The sequence below is a fragment of the Dendrobium catenatum genome, unplaced genomic scaffold, assembly GCF_001605985.2.
Source record: "Dendrobium catenatum unplaced genomic scaffold, ASM160598v2 original_scaffold_169934, whole genome shotgun sequence".
Lineage (NCBI taxonomy): Eukaryota > Viridiplantae > Streptophyta > Magnoliopsida > Asparagales > Orchidaceae > Dendrobium > Dendrobium catenatum.
In genome coordinates, this window is record NW_021488357.1 from 42,751 (window position 1) to 67,081 (window position 24,331).

Consider the following 24,331-nt stretch of genomic DNA (forward strand, 5'->3'; position numbering starts at 1 on the left):
ATGCTCAAACTTAAAAGTAGATTTTTTTAATGAAAAAAAATTAGCATTTATAGAAAATTTATACTTTCCTTTGCTTTGAATAGTTTTGGTATTATAGTTACCCTCACAAAAATGAAATATCTAGGAAAAGGTGAGGCCCATCTAAGATGATGACAAGTCAAGAAAAGTATATTATGACCCTAGAAGGCTCTCATCCTAATGGAGGTCATAGCATATGAGCTCACACCTAGAGGATCAAATCAGGAAAGAAATTACTCTAGTGAGTTCATCCAAAGGACTCGTCTAAACAAACCTTCATCTTGAGGTGTACCTATCCTAGGAGAATTTGGAATTTTCAATAGTAAGTCTATCTTCCTTCAATGGTTGTCCTAGTTCGAGCTACATGAAGAACACACTTATAGAGCCCATGGTAATGAGTCCACTGATTATATTCATCCTTGACTCACAATCGGATTCATTTATGAGACTTGCCAATCACTTCTAGAGACTCACGTTCTCTTAAGAACTTACACCTGAAGACTTGCCAAATACACTTGACTTCGACGACTTGCCCAAGGTAAAGTGCCACATGTGCACCTTTTAAGCCTGCCCACATGCATGTATTAATAAGTACTTATCATATCATATATTATTTTTCTATTTTCTAAAAGATATAACATTTATTGTAGCCCTTTGAACCCTATAAATAAAAAATCAAATGACATATTTTGGACTTGATACTATTTTTACTATTCACAAAAAGTTCTTAGCTTCTTCTCATCTACTCTTATTATCTCATCTTATTCTCTTGCTCTAACTTGCTAAACTATTGTCACTCATAGATAAATTTGAATCTAACAAGTATAATATTTAAAAGAATAACAGATTTAATATGCATGCACAAATTTGAAAATAAAAAAAATTATTAAGGCAATGTTATCAAATTTTACGTCATATAATAATATTTAATTATATACTTATTTTAGAAAATATGCATGCACTAAATTAGTAAGCATATTGTCATTAATCATTAGAATATACCATTTTGAAAAAAGTAAATAAATTTCCTTTTGGCTTCAAAAGTTCTTAAGAAATATCTTAAAGTTCTTTACAATTCTTTTTGTTTTTCCTTATATAAAACTTGAAGGGTATAGGAAAGAGCATAATAGAGTAGAAAGAAGCAGGTGAACACAACGAGGTTTATTTCACTTGGATAACATAATTTTTTTATAAATTAATCCAAGGCTCAAATCTCAATATTCTCAATCATTTAAAATAAGACAGCCAACACAAATCTCAGTCATAATTGCAAAACAACACCATTAAAATCAAACTATAAAGACATTCATTTATGTACATTTCTGCTCTATATGCAATTCCAAATAAATACAATCTTCACCACTATGAATGCGAATAAGTACCTTCTTCCTTCATAAACTATAACCCACCACAGCTTTTCTGGGATTTTAGCTCCCAGACTAGCACTTATTTCAGAACAAAAAAACACAAAAAAGAACATACAAATGTAATAAAGATATCAATAGCTAACCAATATGCAACTTTCATTCCTGCTCACATCTTCCATCGCATTCAAGTAGAATGAAGAACAAGCCTGCAAGAAGCAAAGAGTATGTACATCCACCTTTCTGTCACCATTAGATCTGCCAAAAATAATATAGCTATACATGGCATAGCTCCTCCAATGGAGTTTCATCTCCTATGAGGATGAGGCCATCAACGTGCATTGGTAAAAAGCATCTCATCCATTGCCAACCAGTCGACGAAGCTTCATCCGGTGGATCGATTATGATTAAGTTTTCATGTGTTTTGAGAGTACCTAGAACACTCACAGTGCTTCCCTCTCTGATATACCTATTTTAAGGTTCACCCTTCAATACACATGTAATAGAAACATTGCAAGCTTGAACAGATAAAAATTCCTCAACAATTATCAAATGATGATTTAGATTCAGATATGGAAGAGAATGAACAGGCAAAAGAAGTGCTTAGGAACCTCCAACCTTATGGGGAAAAAATGCAGAGCAAGCTTGATTTCAGCATGATTCTGAAAGTACTGTGTTGAGTAGCTTGATGAAAACAAATTTCATACAGGATGAAAAGTAAAACATATTTATATCATGCAATCAAAAACTAGAAGCAATTAAGGTTTTGTTTGGAACGGCTTTTTTATTGTTTTTGAAAGCGAATTTTTAGTATAAAATTTTTAATTTTTTTACTAGAAAGCCGCTTTAAGAAGCAGAAAAAAAGCCGTTCCAAATGAAGCCTAAGTATAGAAATAACATCACTATGAATTAATACGATTACCTTGATTTATTATCTTAAAACGGCCATAAATTTCATGACATGTTCAACTATGAAGTATCAATACCTCCTAAATGCTGGAAAAGTGTCCACTCAATAACATTTTGATGTTCAAATCGTCAATCAACAGGCAATCAAATAAGTAGGCCTTAACGTCAAGTTTAAACTATAATGGTTTGTGAGAAATTCTATACAAATTTTAACTAAAGAGCATAATTTTGAACAAGGATTTCCAACTTTCATGGTACAGATCCACAATAAAATTTATCATGGTTAAAATAGTTTATGATCAACAATCTTAGACAGGTTAATAATGACATAGAATCAAGCTAATCATTACAAGTGAGAACGGAAATAATGTAAGCTATTACCAAACACATAAAACTGTCAGAAGTATTTAACTTTTTAATGGCCAGTAAAATTATGCAGAATAATTAAATTTTAAGGTAAGTCAATTACAAATTAGCAATTTTGTTGATAGTAAATAGTTAATTTAAAATTCATTACAGAAAAATATAACGGCTAACTTCATCAGCGAGCGCACTTTGCAAGAGTGAAATGACTTTCAATCAACATAAAACTAAAACTAGTTAATTCCTCCAGTCATGTGCTAGTGCGATACCTCTCCAGAGAGAGCAACTAAGCACGATGATACCTCTCCAGAGAGAGCAACTAAGCACGATGATTTATAACAACCTAACAGATAAAATGAATTAAAAAAAACAATGAGTTGAATGGTAACTGTATAACCGCTACTATTAGTAGTATCCTCTCAGCAGCGGGGAGGCCAAAGATTTCCAACTCCTCGCAGTCTCTCCAAATTGCTTTATTTGCTTGTTTCAAAGTATGGAAGCTAGGGGTGTAAGTGTGCCGAGCTGGCTCGCAAGCCGACTTGAACTCAACTTGCTAAAAAGCTCACGAGCCGACATTATCGAGCCATGAGCTCGAGCTCAAAATAGAGCTCGTTTATTAAACGAGCTCGATAAGACTCTCCTCATGAGCTCGTGAGCCGGCTCGTCATTAATTAATTATTTAATAAAACTTTATATATCAAAATAATATACACTTTTATGCTTAGTAAATTTTTATAAAACCTGCTCATTTTATTTTATACATCTTGCCAGCATTTATTACAGGTTAATATAACGGTTACTTTTTGTTTTTTTTTTTTAAAGAAAAGACTGCTGCAGCATCCCCAATACGAATATACATATGGCTAGCATTTAAGAAAAAGGATGTTAATTAAATGCGGGTCACATGCTCACGTGCGAAATGCGAAAGACAAAACAGCAGAACGTGGGTTGTGGGATTCGCCTGCAGGAAGCAGGGCGCGGGCTTGCGTGCATAATCAAGCCGCTCAACGAGCCGACCTACAGCACGACGAGTTAAGTTCGAGCTCTCTTTTTGAGCTTGACTCGAGCTCGAGCTCAAGTTCGAGCTGATTGTTTGACTGACAAGCCGAGCTCGATAAGGCCACTACTCGATTTGACTCATTTACACTCCTAATGGAAGCTATAGATGCCATCTTAATGGGCAGGCCATGATTGATTGGAGGAAAAATCATTAGATTGGATGGATGGAAGCCCTCATTATCTCATCCATTTGGATTGGATTACCCAATCTACCACTAATGCATTGGGACAATGCAAATTTAGCTCGGATTGCCTCTTTCATAGGACAACCATTATGGGTGGATGCACCAATGAACCCTAGGGGAAGAAATTGCTTTGCTTGCATTTGGTTTCGTGTTGACCTTGCTTCAAAGCTTCCTTCTGGGGTTTGGGTGATGTGGGTACAAGGAAGATATTTCCAAAGAGTTGAATATGAAGGGATCTCACATCTATGTTTCAAATTTGGTTTTATTGGACAGCCAATTCCTGCTTGATTGCATAGTCAAGTTGGGTTGGAGAGACAATTCAATGCAGCCACAGAAAACTACCAGCCAACGTTTGTAGAGAAAGGCCACTTGCTAGTGAACCAAAGGGTAGCTCTCATGTTGCAAATCATGAAGAGACAAATGGTATGATTGATCCCCCGTCCAATCCAGCATGTGAAGAGAAACAAAATAGCAGCCCAACAAACCAAAAGCAGCTGAAACTTAAGGATTCTAATGCAGACATAGGCTCTCAAGTGTGCAATAATGAGGCAAATATTGATGACTATGGTCCTTGGTGCCTACTTACCACAAGGAAAAGCAGAAGCATGCAGAAAGTCAATGCTTTGGGCAAGTCAAAAGCTATAAACATCAAATCTATTCCCTCACAGAAGAAACAAGCTGAAATTGCTTAGAACATAGCCCATGCTAAGAGGAAAGCTGTAGTGGCAAGCAACGCCAGTTATATTTCTAATCTCTCCAACTTACAACTCAACTTTCCTAAAGTGATCTTCCTTCCTTTGGCAAGTAACTACAACAACCAGAAGGGTCCAGTAAGGCCTCAATTGAGGAAAACTAGTAAACCGTTTATCATGTGATTTGTTAGTGGAGTTTATCATCCAGATTTCATCAAAAGCATTTGAGATGTATGAAGTGGAATGCTTACCTAGTTAAGTTATAGAGCATGTACTCACTGGTGTTTCTGAGTTATCAGGAAAGTACAAAGTTTTTCTATTTACTCTTAATTTAAAAATCCATTTACACAGTTGCTTTATCTTTATTCCTCCGTAAAATTGGAGATGTCTTGTTGGTGCTTGGATTGTTCTTAGTACGGAGGTTTGTTTTTGTTGTTCAAAGACTTACCTTGGAGTTTCTGGCATATATATGTGTACCTTCTATAGTTTTACAATACTTATAAAACATGCATTCTCAATTATTGGATCTTGGTAGGCTTAGCTTGGGCTTGTATGGCCCAGTCTTTTTGATATTAAATGTAAGGGTAACAATCAGGATAAAGTTTTCACCATTGTATTGTGCTTCTGGCAAAACACCTCGTCTCCCTTCTTTACTTCAAATACTAGAAAATACTTTACTAAGGTTTGGAAGGAGTTCACATTCAATATAAAATCCGACTAAAAGTTCATAATTTTTTTCTCAAATGTCTCTAGCATAACAACTTCTTCATTGCACATCATTTTAATGAATTAACATATAGGTGAAGTTCAAGCCACTAAATTTTAATTTAATTATAATACTTAGTAACTGAGAGAATACCTTACTTGGTAGTGTAAATTTTAGTCTTAATTTCATGCACTAAGGCAGAGTCACAAACCTTTAAGTATGTATGCTTCACTGCTTCTCAACTATCTTTGATTGTGGTTAGGAACATACATATTTCACTGGTCTTCGGAGCCATTAAAAACCATAGATATGACATCATTGACGAATCTTTTATGTTCCAAGCAATAAAACTAAGATCTTCTCTCAATATGGGAACAATAAGATGGCCTAACTTTCCTTTTTCCTTAAGAAAGGTTCTCAAATTTGGGAGGACCAAATAAAATAATCTGAATGAAGGTTGAGAGAATGAAATGGATGTAGGACTTTGATTTTTATGATTTGCTAATGTTCTCCTAAACTATCTAAAAGTCTATTGGAAACTTTTATTTGAGTATGGGAAATCATCGAGCAAGGAGGTGGAAGGATTTCCTAGGGCTTTTTGGCTGAGGATTGGGGAATTTCCTAAAATTTTAGCTTGTAGAAAATGAAGAAGAAAATGTAACTTAGTGGTTGCAAATTGGAGGAGTCATTGAATTTTGTCTTCAATGAAGAATGATTGTCTACCAAATTTGAGTTAGGTAAATATGAGAAGCAATATGCAACTTATGAGTTCCAAATTGAAAGAGGTTCTTTGAACATTTGATATTCAAAGAGAAATGATTATTCACTTAATTTAGGCTAAATGAATGGACGAGACTAGGATTTGGATCATATGTCTATGGTGTCATTTGTTAATTTTATATTTAACAAGTGAGGTGGAAGAACTTAAGATTGGAAGATTTTAAGTTATCATGCATTATGGTTGTTTGTTGATTTTGTGTTTCGACAAACAAATCAAGTTAATCTAGGATTTGCCTCTAAGAGTATAGGGTTCATGTAATGATATATCTGAAGTCTTGAGAAACTTCAAGTCATCATACATGAGAGAGGAGAAAAGTTCATTTGCTAATTTTTTGTCTCAACAAATGAAGGAGGAGACTTAGGATTTGATCATAAAGTCCAATTAACTTATGACATGATATATTTAGGACTTTAGGGAAGTCCAAATATCATGCAGAAGAGAGGTAAAACTCAAAAAAAGAAGGCTCCTATATTTTATTTGATTGTTTTGGACTCATTTGGAGAGGGAAGACTGTTTGAATTCCTCTAAATGAAGTTCAAAGATCGATTTTAACATAATCTAAGGGAAAGCTAGGTGTGATGCATGAGATGAGTCATTGTTTTAGGAGATTAACAAATGTCCAGATCACTTGTAGCCAATAAATTATAATGCAGCCTTGCAAAACGAAAAATATTAAATCTTTAAAAATCCCATAGAAAATGTTTCAGGTGAACTAAAAATCAAATAGCAAGCACAAGAGTTCGTCAATGAAGATATTGCTACAACTAACTGTCAATGTTTCCATTACGCTTGACTTGGTACAGATATTAACCAGTTTGACTTAAGTTTAGATGGCTTCCACCATTTTCATTTCTTCAAACAAAATCTCCAATATAACTGATCAACATATAAACAATTAAAAAGAATAATTTAACAAGAAATATGAATGGATAATTAGATTAGTCGCTTATAATCCTATTATGGATAGTATTTTTCTTACCCTTCTTCAAATCGCATTTCGAGGTCATCAGTAGGAATACTGTGATTTTGCAGCCATCTCAAAAGGGAGGGAAACTGCTCTTTGTTTTTTATTGACACGAGCAAAGTTGTTGCAGGTTTGACAAAAGAAACCACTTTAGCTCCATTTCCAGCTCTTACGAGGACCCTTGTCCCAGAATTCAGATCAGATACATAAAAGTCCGCCACGTACCTCTGTTGCAAATGACAAAAATGGATCAATAATAAGATATCAGGAATCAAGTGCCCACCATACTATAAAATTATAAAATCCAGGAAATGTAAGGCCACAGATATTGGATGGATATTAAGTTATTATGAGAATTAGACCTTTAATAGGACAAAATGGAGAAAAAGAATTCATGTAGCCAACTCCACGTAGTGAGATAAAGGTTTGATGTCGTTGTTGTTGTACTGATAAAATAACTTACATTATAGGCTTCAAAAGCCAGAGCAAAAATATCAATGAATTATAATCGTCAAGAATTGGTTGAGTTCTTTCTTGTATTTATATAATCATAAGAGAGTTTCTATAATGAAAAATACAAAATCAAAAATTAAAATTTAACTATACAACTACTTATAATAAAGCAGCATACATAAATTGCTGAGGTGACATCCATGCGCACCTGGATCAAATGAGCTAGCAATGGACTAAAGGAGGGAAGAGGAGTTGGTAGGCCTGGTTGGTGGCTAGTAGAAATAGCAATTAGGCATGGTGTGAGGCAAACTTGGAGGGAGCGAACAACTAGTAGAGAGCAAGTTGTAGGGTTGCATCTGAGAAGCATATAAAAAGTGTTCAACAAAAATAGACTTTAATGCAAGTGTAATGGATTGTTGTCCATATGAGGCCCTGCAGACATACAACACTATCATCATATCATAAAATGAACTAATTTGCTCTAGCTTTTTTAAATAACTATAATTAATCCTAAGAGAACATCTAAAATACTAGCCTAACTATTCGTATGTCGCAAACATATCTCAAAGTATCACATTTCTCCAATTTATTCTCTCAACCATGTAAAATTGATCTCAAATGATACCTCAAGTAAAAATTGACAGAAATTGAGATAAAAAATTTATCCTAACATCATTCATTAGCTATACAAAATTGATCTCAATTTAGTCCCTAAGAGATAATTTGGAATAAACTTTGGTCATTCAACAAAACCGATCGCATATGAATAATCAAAGACTATTTTGATCTTTTGCATGTTTATATTTGAAATAAAATTGGATAACTTTGCAAATGTAAGAATAATTAAAAGAGAAATATAACATATTGGTTACATGTTTTTTTTTTTTTAAATCAAATTGGTTACACATATGGCCTAATAGAAAATGTTTTAGGCATTTAGTAAATGATAACCACACAAATAGAAAAAGAAAAATGAAATCATGTTTCAACTTGTTAAAAGGCCTTATTAGATAGAGCAAAATTTGATTTAAAACAGTGCCCAACAATAGATTCAAAAATGTCTTGTGAACGATGTTCTCATTGTTTTTTATCCTTGTAGTCAATTATATATTTTATTCTAAATTGTGAATGATGCACGTCTTCGACACTTTTACAGCATAGTAGAGTAAATGATTTAAAAACAAAGTTCTTTCACCTTCCTAGTACATTTTTTTTGTAAGCTACCATTCTCATGATTTTGGTACCAAGAATTTAAGGTTATAAATTATGAAGTACTCCAAACCGTGCTCTCATAATACAGTTCTTTTCACAACATCATTAGTTAAATGATTATTGAGAAGATTGTCCTCATTGGCATTGTCATTCTCATAATTTAAGGGCATTTTATGAAACTCCATTCTACATCTATAACTTTCAGAGTAGTTAACAAGATGTTAACAAAATGGCTCAGTAAGAATTTTATCTTTTGTCTTATTTGTAAAAATGAATTATGGAGGTCAACTATAAAGGCTTTCGTTTAAGTAGATTTAAAACTGTAAATATGGAGTGTAATTTTAGTAATAGAATATCTAGTGGGGGGATTGTGACTTTGGACGATCAAGTCATTAATAAGAGTACACGTTTTAACAGAGTGATGATGAAATAGATGGGGATATCTGTTGGCTCAAGAAAAATGGCACGAATGCACGAATCCCGCTTTGCAGCTGTAGGATTCCACTTCCCTTAAGTCAGATTGAAATTAACCAGATTTCCCCTGAGGGTAGTGTCAGTTTATAGATCTGGGGTTCTTACTTCCTGTGAGCGCAAGTGCCCATAGTTAATTACCCCTCTCACTACGTAAGAGAGAACTCTCGATTAAGGATGAAATAAATTTTAGTTAATTTTAGTCTCAATAGTAGGGGAAATGGAGGTAAACCTGATCAAGATCCCATGGTTCCGTCATCCCGGGTATACCATAGATTTCAGTCTACCAACACTAGCAATCATTGATCGTAGTGTCCAGGGAATCTGATTAGCAGCCATGGGTTGCCTCCTCTCAGGGATCCCGAGTAGACTGAAGTGGTTAGATGTGGATTTTAGTTTGATTTAATTAGGGTTGGGGCTTATGGCTTCCTTAGAAGTTGTCTGTTAATTTGTTTAGTTTGGGGCTTACGGCTCTAATTAGAAGTTGCCCAGAGATTTATTTAGTTTGGGGCTTACGGCTCCAGTTAGGAGTTGCCCGTAGAATTTCAGTTGAATAGGTCTTATGACTTCCTTAGAAGTTGCCTAACGGTGGGTCTTACGACCTAGCCTTGTAAGCTAAGCGGCCCGAGTTGTGGGTCTTACAACCTAGTCCTTTAGACTAGGATGCCCAGAGGATTTGAATTGGTTTTGAGATAGGTCTTATTATTTCCCTTAGGAAATTGCCTGAAAAGCGGGTCTTACAACTTAATCATTTAGACTAAAATGCCCAGAGATTTATTTTTTTATTGTTTGGGATTTAGGTTCATTACAATTTATTTAGTAATTTTCCTAAAATATTGGGGCTTACAACTTCAGTAAGAAGTTGCCCGAAAGCGGGTCTTACAACCTAATCCTATAGACTAGGATGCCCAAGTGAGGGGTCTAGGTGTATTATCCCCTAAACACTTCCCTCAGATGTCGGACTTACGACTTCTATTAGAAGTGGCCGAGGGTTTTAATTGGGTTTCAATTTCTACCTAAAACTTTTCCCCTATGATCGGGCTTACTGCTTTCCTACGAAAGTTGCCGGGTAGTGGGTCTTACAACCAAGTTCCTATAAACAAGGCTGCCCAAAGATTTTGAATTTGATTGTGTGTTTGTTGAGAGGATGTCAGTTGTTAAGGATTTGTTACTTGGAGAGTTTGAAAGATTTGTGATTTTTACACTTCAGGGCTGTGACACTTGCACTAGTGTTTTAGTTTTTCGGTGCTCGTAGCCTTTTATCTACTACAGTTGTCCAGTACTCTTCCTGTTTTTAGCACTTGTGCTTTACTAGTTTTTCGTACTTGGCTTTCTTGCTTTCCAGTATTTCATTCTAAATGTCGTAGCTTATATTTCTCAGCATTCATTCAATTTATTCATGTGGTACTGAATCTTCATTTGTTTGTTCATAGATGTTCGTAGTCAGTAGTTGCAGCAGTCAGGGCTCGTAGTTGCAGAGGATAGAGCCCAAAGATAATTGCAAGAATTTGTACAAGAGGAACTTTGGAGAACTTGCAGATGAGTTTGGTTTGAGAGTTTTGGGGATTTTGAGAGTTTTGGAGAGTTTGGGAATTTGTATAATTCTGATTAGTGGAAACATTCTCCTATTCTTTTTTTTATTATATTTTTTTATTATAAAATTGCTCAAATTGATTTAGTTAAAAAAATGCTTTCGGATTTTAACTTCAATTTTAAATTGCTTTAAAATTATTTTAGATTTTTTTTTCAGATTTTCAAAAACTCCCAAAATTTAAAGCTTCTTGTATTTTAAAATTTGTTGATTTTAAATGCTCTCGGATTTCTCTTTAAAAACAATCAATCAATTAATTTCATTTAATTTTGATTAATTATTTTTTTTAATTGATTGATAAAAATAAATTCAACTTTAATTGTTTCAAAATTATTTAAAAAAAGTTCAATAATTTTCTCGAAATTCCGGCAGCCTCCCGGCGTCACCTCCCCACCGAGGGAGAAATCGGGACGACATTTGCCGTTATTTTCTTCCCGGTCGGATTATATCATTATATATTATATATATATATAATATAAGAGAGAGGGTAAGGAACATAGTCGGACAGCCATTTAGGAGCCGAATAAGCAACCCGTGCAATCTCTGCACCTTTTTGCGAAGCAACGAAATCGGGCAGCGACGGAGGAGTCGGAGGGCTAGGCGTCGGTGTCGGAGTCGAATGTCAGGGTCGGAGAAGCCAAGTCGAACAGCAAGGAGGGAGTCGAAGAAGCAAAGTCGGGCGGCAATGAAGGAGTCGAAGGAGCCGTTCGTGCGATCCTTCCTCTGCCGCGAACTGAAGCCGAACAACAACCTTGGCGTCGGAGGAGTGAACAAAGGGAGCGTAATGCCTCCTTCTTTTTTGAACTCCTTCGTTTCTTTTATTTGTTTTCTTTGTCAAATGGTAGTTACTCGAACGAAACGGTGTGTCGTTCGGTGAAGTGGGGCCGGCGGAGACAGCGAAGAGAGGAATCGGTTTCGATCTCTCTTTTTTTTTTACTACTTCTTCTCTCTTTTTTTATATAGTCAACAATATCATTAGTATAATTCAATTTGGATGGTTGAAGTGGAGGAATGCATCGGGCTTGTTGTGCGATAGAAAAGTCCCTCTCAAACTTATGAGAAAATTCTATAAGATGGTAGTGATACATGTAATGCTTTATGGTGCAGAGAGTTGGCCATTAAAAGAGAAGCATAATATTAAGTTAAGTGTTGCAGAGATTAGGATGTTCAGGTGGATGAGTGACTTTACTCTTAGAGACAGGATATGAAATGATCATATACATTAAAAGGTTGGAGCAACTTCAGTGGAAGATAAGATTAGAAAGAGACACCTTAGATTGTTTGGTCACATAAAAAAGGCAACCTTTCGATGACTCAGTTAATAAAGTAGATGTATTAGATTTGACTTATGTTAAGAAAGGTAAAGGTAGACCTATAAAAACTTGGTTGGAAAATATTTGAAGATACTTTTGAGCAAAAGGAAATGTTTGAGAAACTTTTTTATGATGTAGGACCCATAGTCCATCACTTCCCATCGCACTTGATACAAGTGCATGCAGGAGGTCCTTCTAGGTAAATTTGAAGGTTCGGAAGAACTGCAAAATTTATTTTGTAAATGAGCGACACTCGAGTGACTTTAGTGTGACATCACATTCATAATGCATCATTTTCATCACATTCGATCAAATAGATTGTTGGGGTCCTTCGCCAATTTTTGCCGTGGGTGAAGAGGGTCTTTCTTTGGTAATTTTAATACTCCAAATGTGTAAGTGTTGGTCCATTTTGTGAGCAGATGACATTTAAGTGTTTTGGTCATGGTTTGGACACTTCAAACTCCCTTCGTAAGGCATCACAATAGTTGAGCAAGTTCCCGTCATGCTTGCTCAAACAGTTGCCATTATTTCTGCAATTTCACCTTATGCTTCACACTTCAGAGTTCCGCCACTTTACTATAGTTGATTCTCTGCTTTCTTCAATCGATTCAATCATTGATTATTTTTTCTTTCAGTAGTAAGTTCCTTGTTCCCTCGAAGTTGGATCACTATTCCTCTACAATTGTTAAAGCCACTAGTTCTATTGATTGAGTCACTATTGCACTGTTTCCATGCAAACTGCAACAAGGATCGCTAATATGGAGATCGTGGTTATTTTCAAATGCACTATTTCATACTTACTGTAGCCAGGATGACTGATTTGAAGATCTGCTGATGATTTTGATGAACTTTGAATTATTGTTTGAAGTGAATTGTCCATGTTCTGGTTTTGCATCAAAAAATACTAAATTTTGCATAAAACAAAAGATGAAAACTGCAAATTATGATTTTTGGCGCATTTCTTCACTGTTATCCGAGATTTGAATTAATGAACACTAACCGAAAGACATCCTATATCAACGCCTTACCCCATAATGTCATTTTCTGAAACTATTATAGATTTATGTAAGTGAAAATGCCATAACATGAATTTATAACAGGACTGTTGGATGTACAACGGTGAAAAAGATTACATGCCATAAGTGTAACCTAGCAAAGATGAAATCTCATAAATACAAAATGTTGGAAGTGCATTTTTTTAAGGCATCACTATTTCTCATATTAGCGGTTTATCGAGCAATTTTACTAGGTTGTAATACACAAACAAATTAAAGTACTGGAAAATAGTTCATTCATACTAACTCACAAAGGACCAACCTCAGAGTGTCTCAAAGTCCATGAATGTGCCGTGTAAGAAGCTATAGACAAGTTCCATGGTTTGCGTTCATGCAATTCAATGGAGGTATAAGCACATCTGGGTACATTCTGATAGGATGTGTCTAGAGAAGTATTGCCGCAGGTGACAAGCTGCAAGAATCGTAAAGTGATATAAGTTAAAATTGAAATCATTTATCCAAACTATTCAGGCTAGGTTTATCAATCCCTGTTATGCATTCATTCCAACATAAATGCTACAAGAGATGTTAATTTTGCACAATTTGTAGCCATCTTATTAGTTATTTACCTTTTCTTTCTTAGTTCTTTTAATACTAACTCCATCTAATCTGTTTTATTGATGCTTCTCCTATCCTCAATGAATATGCTTGAAACAAGTCAAGTTTTCATACCTTATTCTTAATAACTCCCGCCGTTGTCTCGTTAACTTCTTACAATGGATCCATCTAAATTTATTTATCAAAAAAATTTATTTGTTGCCCAACAGTCTGAACCAAACTAAATAGTCAATTCCATTGAAGATAAACTTTACCTCTGTCACAATGATTCTCTTATTTCCATAGTACTTTCCCATTACTCTCTTTTAACACCCTTGCTTTAATACCGATATAATCTCATCATTTATACCCTTAATACTTCAAGAAATAGATTTAATTACTTCAACCTATAAGTATTATATAATCTTCTAATATTATTGATTAATATTAACAAATTTGGCATCCTCATTTTACATTATGATTTTTATTCAACAAAAGTTTAATTGAAAGATGTGCACACAAAATTTTAAATTATTTCCAATTCATGATTTCATCCTTGGATTCATAAATATTTTTTTGGGATGTATGCAAGTGTATGGCATGGAATGCTTTTCAATGTGATGTTGCATGTTTTCAATGGCACACTTTCCAATGCTTCCATTTCACATGCTTTATAGCATAGTTTTTCCTATTGTGCACTAAAATGTGTTGCCTTGCATGCTTTTTGATGTGCCACATGCCACACTTTTCAATGCACCTTCTTATACATTTTCTAACGCTACTCAATGTTCATTTTTGCTCGCAATTTTGTTTGTATTCAAGTTTTCTCAAGAATTAATTTTATCAAAATTCCTAAAAAATAATTGATCATATTTTCTTGTGCTTGCAAGCTTTATGACGCATCAATTTCTTTTCAAACTTACACTCGCAATATTTTGCATCACACCCGAATATCTTCCTCCAAAACCTCCCTCTTTTGTTTTGGTAATGTAGATGATGTCCCCCTTTGTGCCTTGTTTTCCCTTTTAAGAAGTCTAAATACCCATCATTTTCCAATGTGAAGTGCTGCCACATGGCATCGTTGATGGAGCATGTATATAATTACAAGTTACTAATAACAGGACATAACATCAAGGGGCCAAACACTTTTACGCAGGATAGACTATCAGAGCAATTGAAGTGAGGTCATAGGAGACAAAGATGTTGAAGAGGCCGCGATCATGCGGGTTCAAACCCAAACAAAACTAAGATGCAATGGCGCAAGGAAGGTGCTTTGAGACAATAGATCATGACACTGTCTAAGTTATTGCACTTCTTGAAAACGTGGAACAAGATGGAGTTTAAAGAGTTATAATTTAGACCAATAAGAGAGGAAAATAACAGCTTGTTGATTTTCAGTGATATCAAGTGGGTATCAAGATAGATCAATAGTTAATACTATCGAGTGATCACCGCACTGTTTAAGTTATTGCACTTCTTAAAAATGTGGAACAAGATGGAGTTTAAAAAGTCCCGTGGGAGACCTGAGGACATGAGGATCGAAAGACCTTTTAGCTCCTCTCCAGGCGGGGTTAAGGATTGTCTAGAGAGATTTATGACAAAAAACTCGAAAGTCAACTGAAGAGAAGAACCAAGTGATCACAACATGGAGAGAATCAATCGCTCACAATATGTAGGGCTATGATTGACTTTTGAGATGAATAGAACTTTTAAGGTTACAACAGCCTCAACCGACTCAAACTTAGGTCGGGCGAGAAACACTCCACTCTTTGGTTCCCTAAAGATCTATCAATTCCTATGGCATGAAAAATGCGAGCAATCTTTCCTCCATTTAAAATAATACCTCACATTAATGCCAATATTGAGCAACTCAAAGCAGGGAGCAAACCTCTACCTCTATCTTAAGGTGGACCATTCAACCGTTAGCTCAACGCTTATTTGAGAAGAAAATAAATAGCGCTCGCACATTCATTGCTATAACAAAATGCTAAGGGACTAGAAAGTGAATTACCCCATGATAGACAATTTAGGCCTCGCTTGGATTAACCTGGCTAGGTGCCTCAAACATTATTTTCAAGCTCACAAAATCATCATCACCACCAACTCTTCCCTACAAGAACTACAAAACTAGAACTCCCAAGAAAGCTCATGAAGTTGTTGAAAGAACAAAGCGAGTTCAACATCCAATATATCCAAAGAACAACTACAAAGACGTAGGTAAAATTTACTAGTCCTATGGCAGACAAAAAATTTACTAAAAAGGAAGATAAAAATTATAGAATGCACATCGAGGAAGCATCCAATAGAGGCAAAAAAAGCATTACATTAAGCTTAAGATCCCATATGGAGTCTTGATATCCTCACTCAAGATTAAAGCTATGAAGCCCATCTCATTCTGAGCCAGATGTTTGACATGCTTCACACTTAGCTACATATTCAACAACGTCTTTCTTCATACCAGGCCACCAGAAAATTGATTTCAAGTCTTTATACATCTTGGTACTGCTTGGATAAATCGTATAGCTAGAATGATGAGCTTCTTGTAATTTTTTTTCTCAACTCTAGATTACCAGGTATCCATAACTGAAATTTATGCCTAATGATTCCATCAGCAACAACAAAAAGATATGGTATTTTCTCTAATTGAGCATGCTTCATTAACTATGGATATTCATTATAAACCTTTTGAGCTTCCTTGATATCATCTATTAAGGTTGGCTTTACTATCATCTAATGTAAGTAATCCACATTTTTAAAATCTTTAATCTTTAATTGCAAATTCATCATTTCCTTAATCAATTGAACCTCTTACTTAATCATCCAATTCATCATTCATGTGAATTTGGGATCCAAGGCATCAACCACAATGTTAGCTTTTACAGGATAATACTGAATATCCACATCATAATCCTTGATGAGTTCCAGTCGTCTTCTTTGTCTCAGATTGAGTTCTTTCTAAGAAAATATGTATTTTATGCTTTGATGATCAATAAAAATTTCACATCTTATCCCATACAGGTAATGCCTCCAAATCTTCAAAGAAAATACCACTGCAACTAGCTCTAGATTATGAGTAGGATAATTTCTTTCAAGTGGCTTTGATTGTTACGATGCATATACAATGACCTTTATGTTTTGTGTTAGGACACATCCTAAACCTTTCAAAGAAGCATCACTGTAAATCTAAAATTCTTTTGTTCCTGAGGGAAGTGTCAATAATGGTGTTGTAGTCAAATGCATCTTTAATGCTTGAAAGCACTTCTCACATTCAGCAGCCCATTCAAATTTAACATCCTTTTTTATCAGCTTGAACAAGAGCATAGCAATTTGTAAGAATTATTTAACAAACCTCCTATAATATCCCGTCAATCATAAGAAGCTATGAACCTATATAACATTATTTGGTATAGATCACTCCACAATTGCTTTCACCTTCTATGGGTTTACTGAAATTCATTCACCAGTGATCATCCCCCGATAAAGTATTGCATACAACTAATTTTTCTCAATATTTTCAAAACTATCCTTAAATATTCAATATGCTCCTCATCAGTCTTTGAGTATATCAGAATGTCATCAATAAAAATAATCATAAGCAGATCTATGTGGTTTTTGAAAATCTGATTCATCATATCCATGAAAAAAACAGGAGCATTTGTCAACACAACAGACCTGACTCTAAACTCAAAATAATCATACATAGTCCCAAAAGTTGTCTTACTGACATATGCTTCTGTAACACTCGATGATATCTTGATCTTAAATCAATTCTAGAAAATATTGTGCATTTGCCAACTGATCAAACAAGTCATCAATATATGGAAGTGGATATTTATTCTTCATTGTCGTTCAACTCTCTATAATCAATACACATTCGCATGAATCCACCTTTCTTAACAAAAAGTATAGGTACACTCCAAGGTGAATGGCTATCCCTGATAAATCTTTTATCCATCAATTCATATAACTACATTTTTAACTCCTGCAATTCTTTCGAGGTCATCATGTAAGAAGATTTGTAGATTGCTAATGTTCTTGGTTGCAATTTTATGCCACTCAACTTCTCTTTCAGGTGATAATCTAGGTAATTCTTCTAAAAATTCTAAAATCACTGGAACATGTTGTAATATTTGTACGTTTTTGTTTAAGACCTCAATTTTAGCTAAGAACATCAACTCGCCCCTTCTTAGATATTAACATATTTTCACTGCACGAATAAGAGAGGGTATTGTATTTTCCTCACAGGAAAAGTAGAAGGTATTCTCATTTGGAAAACTAAACTTTATTCTTTTCTTCCAATATTCAATTATAACAAATTGTTTAACTAGTCAATGCATTCCCAAAATGATATTAAAATTTTTAATAGGCACTAAAATCAATTCTATTGAAATTTTATGACTTTGAATATCCATATTCAAAAACACATCCTATTGGTACGCAAATTATCTCCCATTGCATCATAGCGCACAAGGCATGTATAAAACATACAGTCTCAATAGATAAATCAAAACAAAATTTTTCATAAATAAATGAATGAGATGCATCAGAATCAAAAAGAACTTTGTCAAACTTATTGGAAATCAAAAGTATATATGTAACCACACCCTCTGAATCTTTGGCTTCTTGAGGTGTAATAATAAATACTCGAGCTTTCACATGTTGATTAGCTTTAACATTTGATGTTTCTCCTCTTAGTTGAACTAGTGGCTTCCTTAGCACTATTGGCTTTCCCTGATACTAAGCTTTTCCTGCCTGATTTCTTTCAAGATATATCCTCTGTGGTGTATGTTCCTGATATGCCTGTGGCCTAGCATTGCTTCTTCACTCCTGAGAACAGTCCACCTTACGATGACCCAATTCATCATATCTAAAACATCTTTAATAACTCACCAAATACTAACCAGGATGTCTCTTCCCACACTGATTACACAAAATTTTTTCAGGTTGAGTTGGTTTATGTCTATCATCAAATTTTGGCTTCTTGTTTCAGAATGATCTTCCTTTTCAAACATTTTCCTTTTGGTTGTTTGTTTTTGTTCCCAATTATGCTTAGAGAAGTTCAGCTCTTCTTCAATTCTTCTGGCTCTCTTCATTAAGCTTGAGAATTTGCTAATATCAAAAGGTGTCAATTCTAGTCGCAGTTAATCCCTGAGTCCTCTAAAAAATATGTGGTATTTTTTTCTCCTGAGTGCTGATATAATGAGGTGCATAACGGGATAAAAAAGTAAACTCAACTTCATATTGCATAACCATTTCAGAACTCTGAGTCAAATTGAAGAATTTGTTTTGCAAAGCTAATCTGGCTAAAGGAGGAATCAATCAATCTCTGAACACCCTTACAAAATCATCCCACTATATGATAGTGATAGGCATCTATCCAAATTTCTCTATATATTATACTTGTCACCATCTTTCTGCCTCTCCTTCCAAAACAAATATGGCCAATGGTACCTTTATATTTTCCGGACAGATCATACCATTTATGATCTTCCCTATCTTCAACAACCAATCCTCAGCTATTGTTGGATCACTTGCACCTTTGAATACTAGCAGTTTAAAAGCCTGAAATAACTTTAAATGTTGATCAACTTCACTGCCAAATTTAGATTTGGAGTCAATGTTGGTTGAAGATTTTTGCATAGATGTCATTTTATCCACCACTTATGAAATCAAATGCACAATATCTTGGAGTTCTTTAGACTTATTCCCCTCATTTATTATGCTTCTCTAAGAACATTCAACCTGCCTTTCTATTTTTGAATCTAGTCTGAATGATTGACCAATAATTTTTTCTGACAATTCCACATATATATTGACCTAAAAGTATGTATATATAGATAATTTATATAATATATTTGATCATTTGAATATTTGAATCATGTTATGCATGTATGCTTCAATTCTATTATGCATGCACAGGTCAGGTCAACCTCATTCTAACCTATAACTTTGTATAAATCATATTCATTTTATTTCATCATATTTCATTTCTAAATTCAATTATGCTTTCATTTGATTTGATTTAGTTCTAATTCTAATTTTTTATTACATTCCATTTTGACCCCCTTTGTAATCAACATAGAGTTCAACAGAGGAGTATCTGAACAAACCTGCTTCTTACTAACACTCATTTTGAACTATTTCTATCAAAATCAGGTGAGCAAGAAGTAGCATATTCAAACTATCCTAACATTAAGTTTTATACTTCATAACATGAAGCATACATAAAATATCTCAAATAAAATATAGAGTTTTACTAAACTTTTTAAAGTTTATTTACATACCCACTTGGACCTATATATACACCCAAAACTTACGTACACAAAAATGGTAGTTAATCGTCCTGTCTACTACCCCACTGGCTTCTTCTCCTTTCTTGTAATACAACCACTGCTAATGAGCTAGCGCTCAATGAAATACACAAGCAATGTACAAGAAATAATAATCAATTGCAAAGACTTGTTCGTTTCTATGGTAGACATAAGATATATATAACATCAATTTCTATTTATATGTATTTTTTAACACTTTTATATAATCATATGATGACTACAGGCTTTTGCACCCTTACAATTTTCTAATTCAAGGTTGGGTATGTATTCCCACCTTTTAGAATTGAAGCTACTCTATCATTCAAGATTGGGTCTAAATTATCAATCTTTAGAATTTCGAGAGACAGGCTTACCTTGTCAGGTTTTTCAACTTTACTTGTGCAAGCCTATCCCCCCTTAGTTTAGCTTTTTAATATCATTCACTTTTAACAATCATAATATGTGTTATTGTAATTACTACTTAATAAATCAATAAACTTATACATGATGAAATATGAATTTAACGTTATTATGGTAATATCAATTATGAAGTTCTAGTATATGAAATGTTAACTATTTTCTATGCCATAGTTTGTGTATCTCATCTTACTAGGAATTGATTCTTCTAGATCCTTCTTTCTTTTTCTCTTGTACACTATCTCCACTAAATTTCTCCTCATTCAACCCAAAATTTCTCTCCTTAATTTAGTAATTAGTCACATCAGAATTCAACCAACAGCAATTTCCTACTAAATTCGGCAAACACTATAACACCCTTACGTAATTTCAACCCTTCCACAGCAATTTTTATCAAATTTCAACAACTCTAAGGCAATTCTGATCTGTTTCGTATACCTGATCGAAAAATTCAACAATTCAATATTCACAAGATCATTACAACAGCTCTTATCTATACCAAATACCTGAATTCAGCAATTAACTTTTTCTTAGCTAAGCTTAGAAGCAGTTGCAGCAGCCTCAAAGCTAATTTCTACTCGCCTCCCCCCTTTAGGATCATGAATTCTACTCGGCAGCAGTCATCTGCTTCGAATGCCAGTGAATGTCGTGGATGGGAGGGGAAAAGGAATAAAGAGAAATGTTATAGCTTTAGTGCTTAAGGTAACTTAATATAATAATAATACTAATCTTCCACTAAGGCTCCACTAACAGCCCTTACTCTCTCCCAGCCACAAAATCCCCATCAAACCGTTGCATGCAAGCTTAAGTGGGACAGCAATAGGAATAGTAATATGAAGTATGAACTAACTGTAAATTAATTATTACTTAGTTTTTAATTACCTATTACTTAAATATTAAACAGCTATTAATTAAATAGCTATATATATATAATTAGATTGATATTTTAAATATGTTTTTCTATATCAACATGCTCGAAATTAAAAATAGAATTTACTAAAAATAAGTTAACGTTTAGAGGAAGTTTATGCTTATATTTATTTTGAACATTTTGAATTTTATAGAATGTCACATAATACTTTTACGATCATGAAAGAATGATTTAAAAGTTTAATTTAAGACTCTTTGATGAGTAGATGAATCATGCAAGTCAAAAAACAAAGATATTTATAAATTGATTGATTTCAAGACCATTCTACTTCTCATTTGGGCCCATCCACTATTACAAGTGACGATATTGTCCCAAAATGGCAACAACACTCCCTAATAATAACAGGCAAATCAGTAAAACGAAAGCACGATATACGAATAAGTAAAGCAACTCCCATATTATAATTTTTGGTGGCTGTTTAATACTAACATAAATGTGACACTTTCAGAATTAAATAACTATAAAGATTCTTTTTTTATGTGCTTCGCCAATTTTACATGAAACAAACACAAAAGAAAGCAAAAAAAAAAAACTACCATCGAATTTGCAAACAAATCCAATGAACGTACTCACAAGTAGCAACAAGTTAGCTTTAACATTACTAAAATGGAAATTATGCTATAAAAGTGTCAGGGGGTGGGAAATGAATGAAATGTGAACTTACCCCGGTGATCTTAACAAGTTTACTAATGGGCAGGTTCCTTGGATTAATGGAAGTGTCCGGGTAAGCCCTGAAGTACCTCTCCAGCTCTCTCCTTCCCCTCGCCCAATTCCACAGGGCCAAAACCCCAACCACCACTGCAAGCCCCGCAAATGACAGAAAAATCTGCGGCCGACCAATCGCCGCCCACACAAACCCAGCAACCCCAATCGCAACCGCAAACGCTACTGCACTCACTGCAAGCCACACTTTCGGCAACCAGAACGAAAAATTAATCTCGCTCTCCAGCACCGTCAACCCTGGACTAACCTTCTTTTTGTTCGCCGACGGCACCGGCGAAAACTCGCCGATTGGGCCGGAAGTGATGAGGCCTGTCGGCGAAAGAAGCGGGCCGGAGGTAATCTTTGTCGATGACGGGCCGGATATTCGAGCCATGGGGCCGGAGTTGGAGCTCTTTGAAGCGGAGGGGCGGTCGATGGGGATGTCGAACATCCGGGCGAGTTCACCGGATAAGCGAACGCCGCCGCCCGTATACGGAGCCGCCGCGGATGACATCGTCGGAGCCCGGGTCTTCGCCTCCCCCGGCGGCAAACCGGAGACGAGCATGCCAGTGCTCAGCTTGTGCGCTGTGCGTCCCGAGGACATCTCCAGTTAGCCAGGAGGAGAGAGAGAGAGAGAGGAGTGAGCGTTTAAATCGCCATGCTGGAGCGGCGACAAGATAGTAACAGGATTAATGGGGTGGATGGATTTCCGATTATATATCATCCATCAAATATTAAACTTTTTTTTTTTAAGGATAATATTTTTCTTCTTATGATACTCTTTTAAGAATTTATTTGGGGTAATTTTTTACCTACTTAGTTTTTATGTAATAATTATAAAATAATTTTATTATTATTTTTTATTACTTTTTCATTATTTTTAAAAAATTTTTTATAAAATTTGATTTTTGCAATAAGAATAAATAAATTAATTTCTTCATAACAATTTTATTACCAACTTCATAAAACTCTACTGCCATCCCGAGGAATAGATGTAGTATAGGAGCACAGCCCCCACTAAAAACTTAATTAATATTTAATTAAGTGTATTAATTAATCTTTAATTAGTCTTAAATAAAATAATTATTATTAGTTTTTTCTTTTTTTCATGAGGCTCTTTTGATTCCCGATTCACATTCCGCTCTTTCCTTTTTCCATGCATGCACGGAGCAAGCCAAAGTCTAGATTGCAAGGCCGAGGGCTGATCCCGGACCAACCTCACCTCCCGAACCCCCTACTCATACGTGAGCCCGCACAAAGTCTTAGTCATCCAACCTATAGCCAAGGCGATGCCGACCTCCGATCCGAGCTGCCAGGGCCTCTTTCATATTCCTTTGGTTTGTGAAGCACACTCCAATTGAAGCCCTTAGTCAGTTTCCTCCTGATCGCAAGCAACCCGAAGCCTCCTTCCTCTATTTCCCCCTTCCAACTCCTTCCAGTCGGACGCAAGGAAGTTGTTCGGCTTGCAGCTCCCAACCACAAGGAAGTCGTTCGGTCGCAACTCTTCTAGCAACTCGCAAGCCTCTTCCACTCTCTTTTCTCTCTCTCTCCTTCTCTCTGTTCTGCCTTTTCTCCCTTTCTTGCACACCGCACCAACAGGTGATAGCCGATAGCCGACTTAGGCATTTAGACTTCGAAGAGCAGCGAAGGTGAAGCCAATGTGCACAATTTTAATTTGTTTCTCGATTTTTCCAATGATCATTACTTTGTTAATTTGTTAAGAAACTGATCTTGTTCTTATATAGTTATATCAAAATCATCACTATTTCATGCCATAAATTCAAATTTAAAAAAAAAAAAAAATTTTGAGAAAAGTATATATATTTGAGAAAACTCTTGTGTATACTCATTTATTTAGGCTATGTTTGGCTTGAAGGAGTTCATAGAGAGAAAATGAAAATGTATGGGTAAAAGAATTGAATTGAATTAAGGCTTCGTTTGGTATGTCTTTCTTACAGCTTCTTAAAGCAGCTTTATAGTACAAAAATAAATAAATAAACCCATTAATGCATGTTTCAAGCCTGGACTAAAAATGTTAAGATTTTTTTTTTATTTCAATAATTTGTGACCCAACATCAAAAAAAAAATTTCTTCACCCTCTAGTCATCCCAATAAACTATATATTTCATAAATAATTATTTATGATTTTGTGAATAATATTTTAAATTTTTTTAAATACATTTCAATAATAAATGATGAGAATTATGTCATTTAACTATGATATTATGATAATTGATAATAATCTTATCTCGGAAGCAGCTTCTGAGAGTTTTGCCCTAGCCGCCTTCCCCTTCGTT

The 24,331-nt window shown here is 34.8% G+C and overlaps 1 protein-coding gene across 1 annotated transcript; it reads right to left on the reverse strand.

The window, feature by feature from the left end:
* Nucleotides 1-1,277: 1,277 nt before the first annotated feature.
* Nucleotides 1,278-22,730, reverse strand: LOC110116646 (uncharacterized membrane protein At1g16860). Its single transcript, XM_020850311.2, has 4 exons — nucleotides 21,997-22,730; nucleotides 13,399-13,548; nucleotides 7,057-7,268; nucleotides 1,278-1,851 (listed from the first exon to the last, which is right to left on the reverse strand). Exons 1-4 carry the CDS (start codon nucleotides 22,636-22,638, stop codon nucleotides 1,659-1,661), a joined length of 1,197 nt encoding a protein of 398 aa, XP_020705970.1. The 5' UTR covers nucleotides 22,639-22,730; the 3' UTR covers nucleotides 1,278-1,658.
* Between the last annotated feature and the right edge of the window lie 1,601 nt (nucleotides 22,731-24,331).

Coding starts and splice junctions, on each gene's coding strand:
- LOC110116646 (XM_020850311.2), bottom strand. CDS start 22,638: ATGTCCTCGGGACGCACAGCGCACAAGCTGAGCACTGGCATGCTCGTC. Junction 7,269..13,398: donor GGACTTTGAGACACTCTGAG/GTTGGTCCTTTG, acceptor CATTTGCAACAG/AGGTACGTGGCGGACTTTTA. Junction 1,852..7,056: donor GAAATGCGATTTGAAGAAGG/GTAAGAAAAATA, acceptor ACCTTAAAATAG/GTATATCAGAGAGGGAAGCA.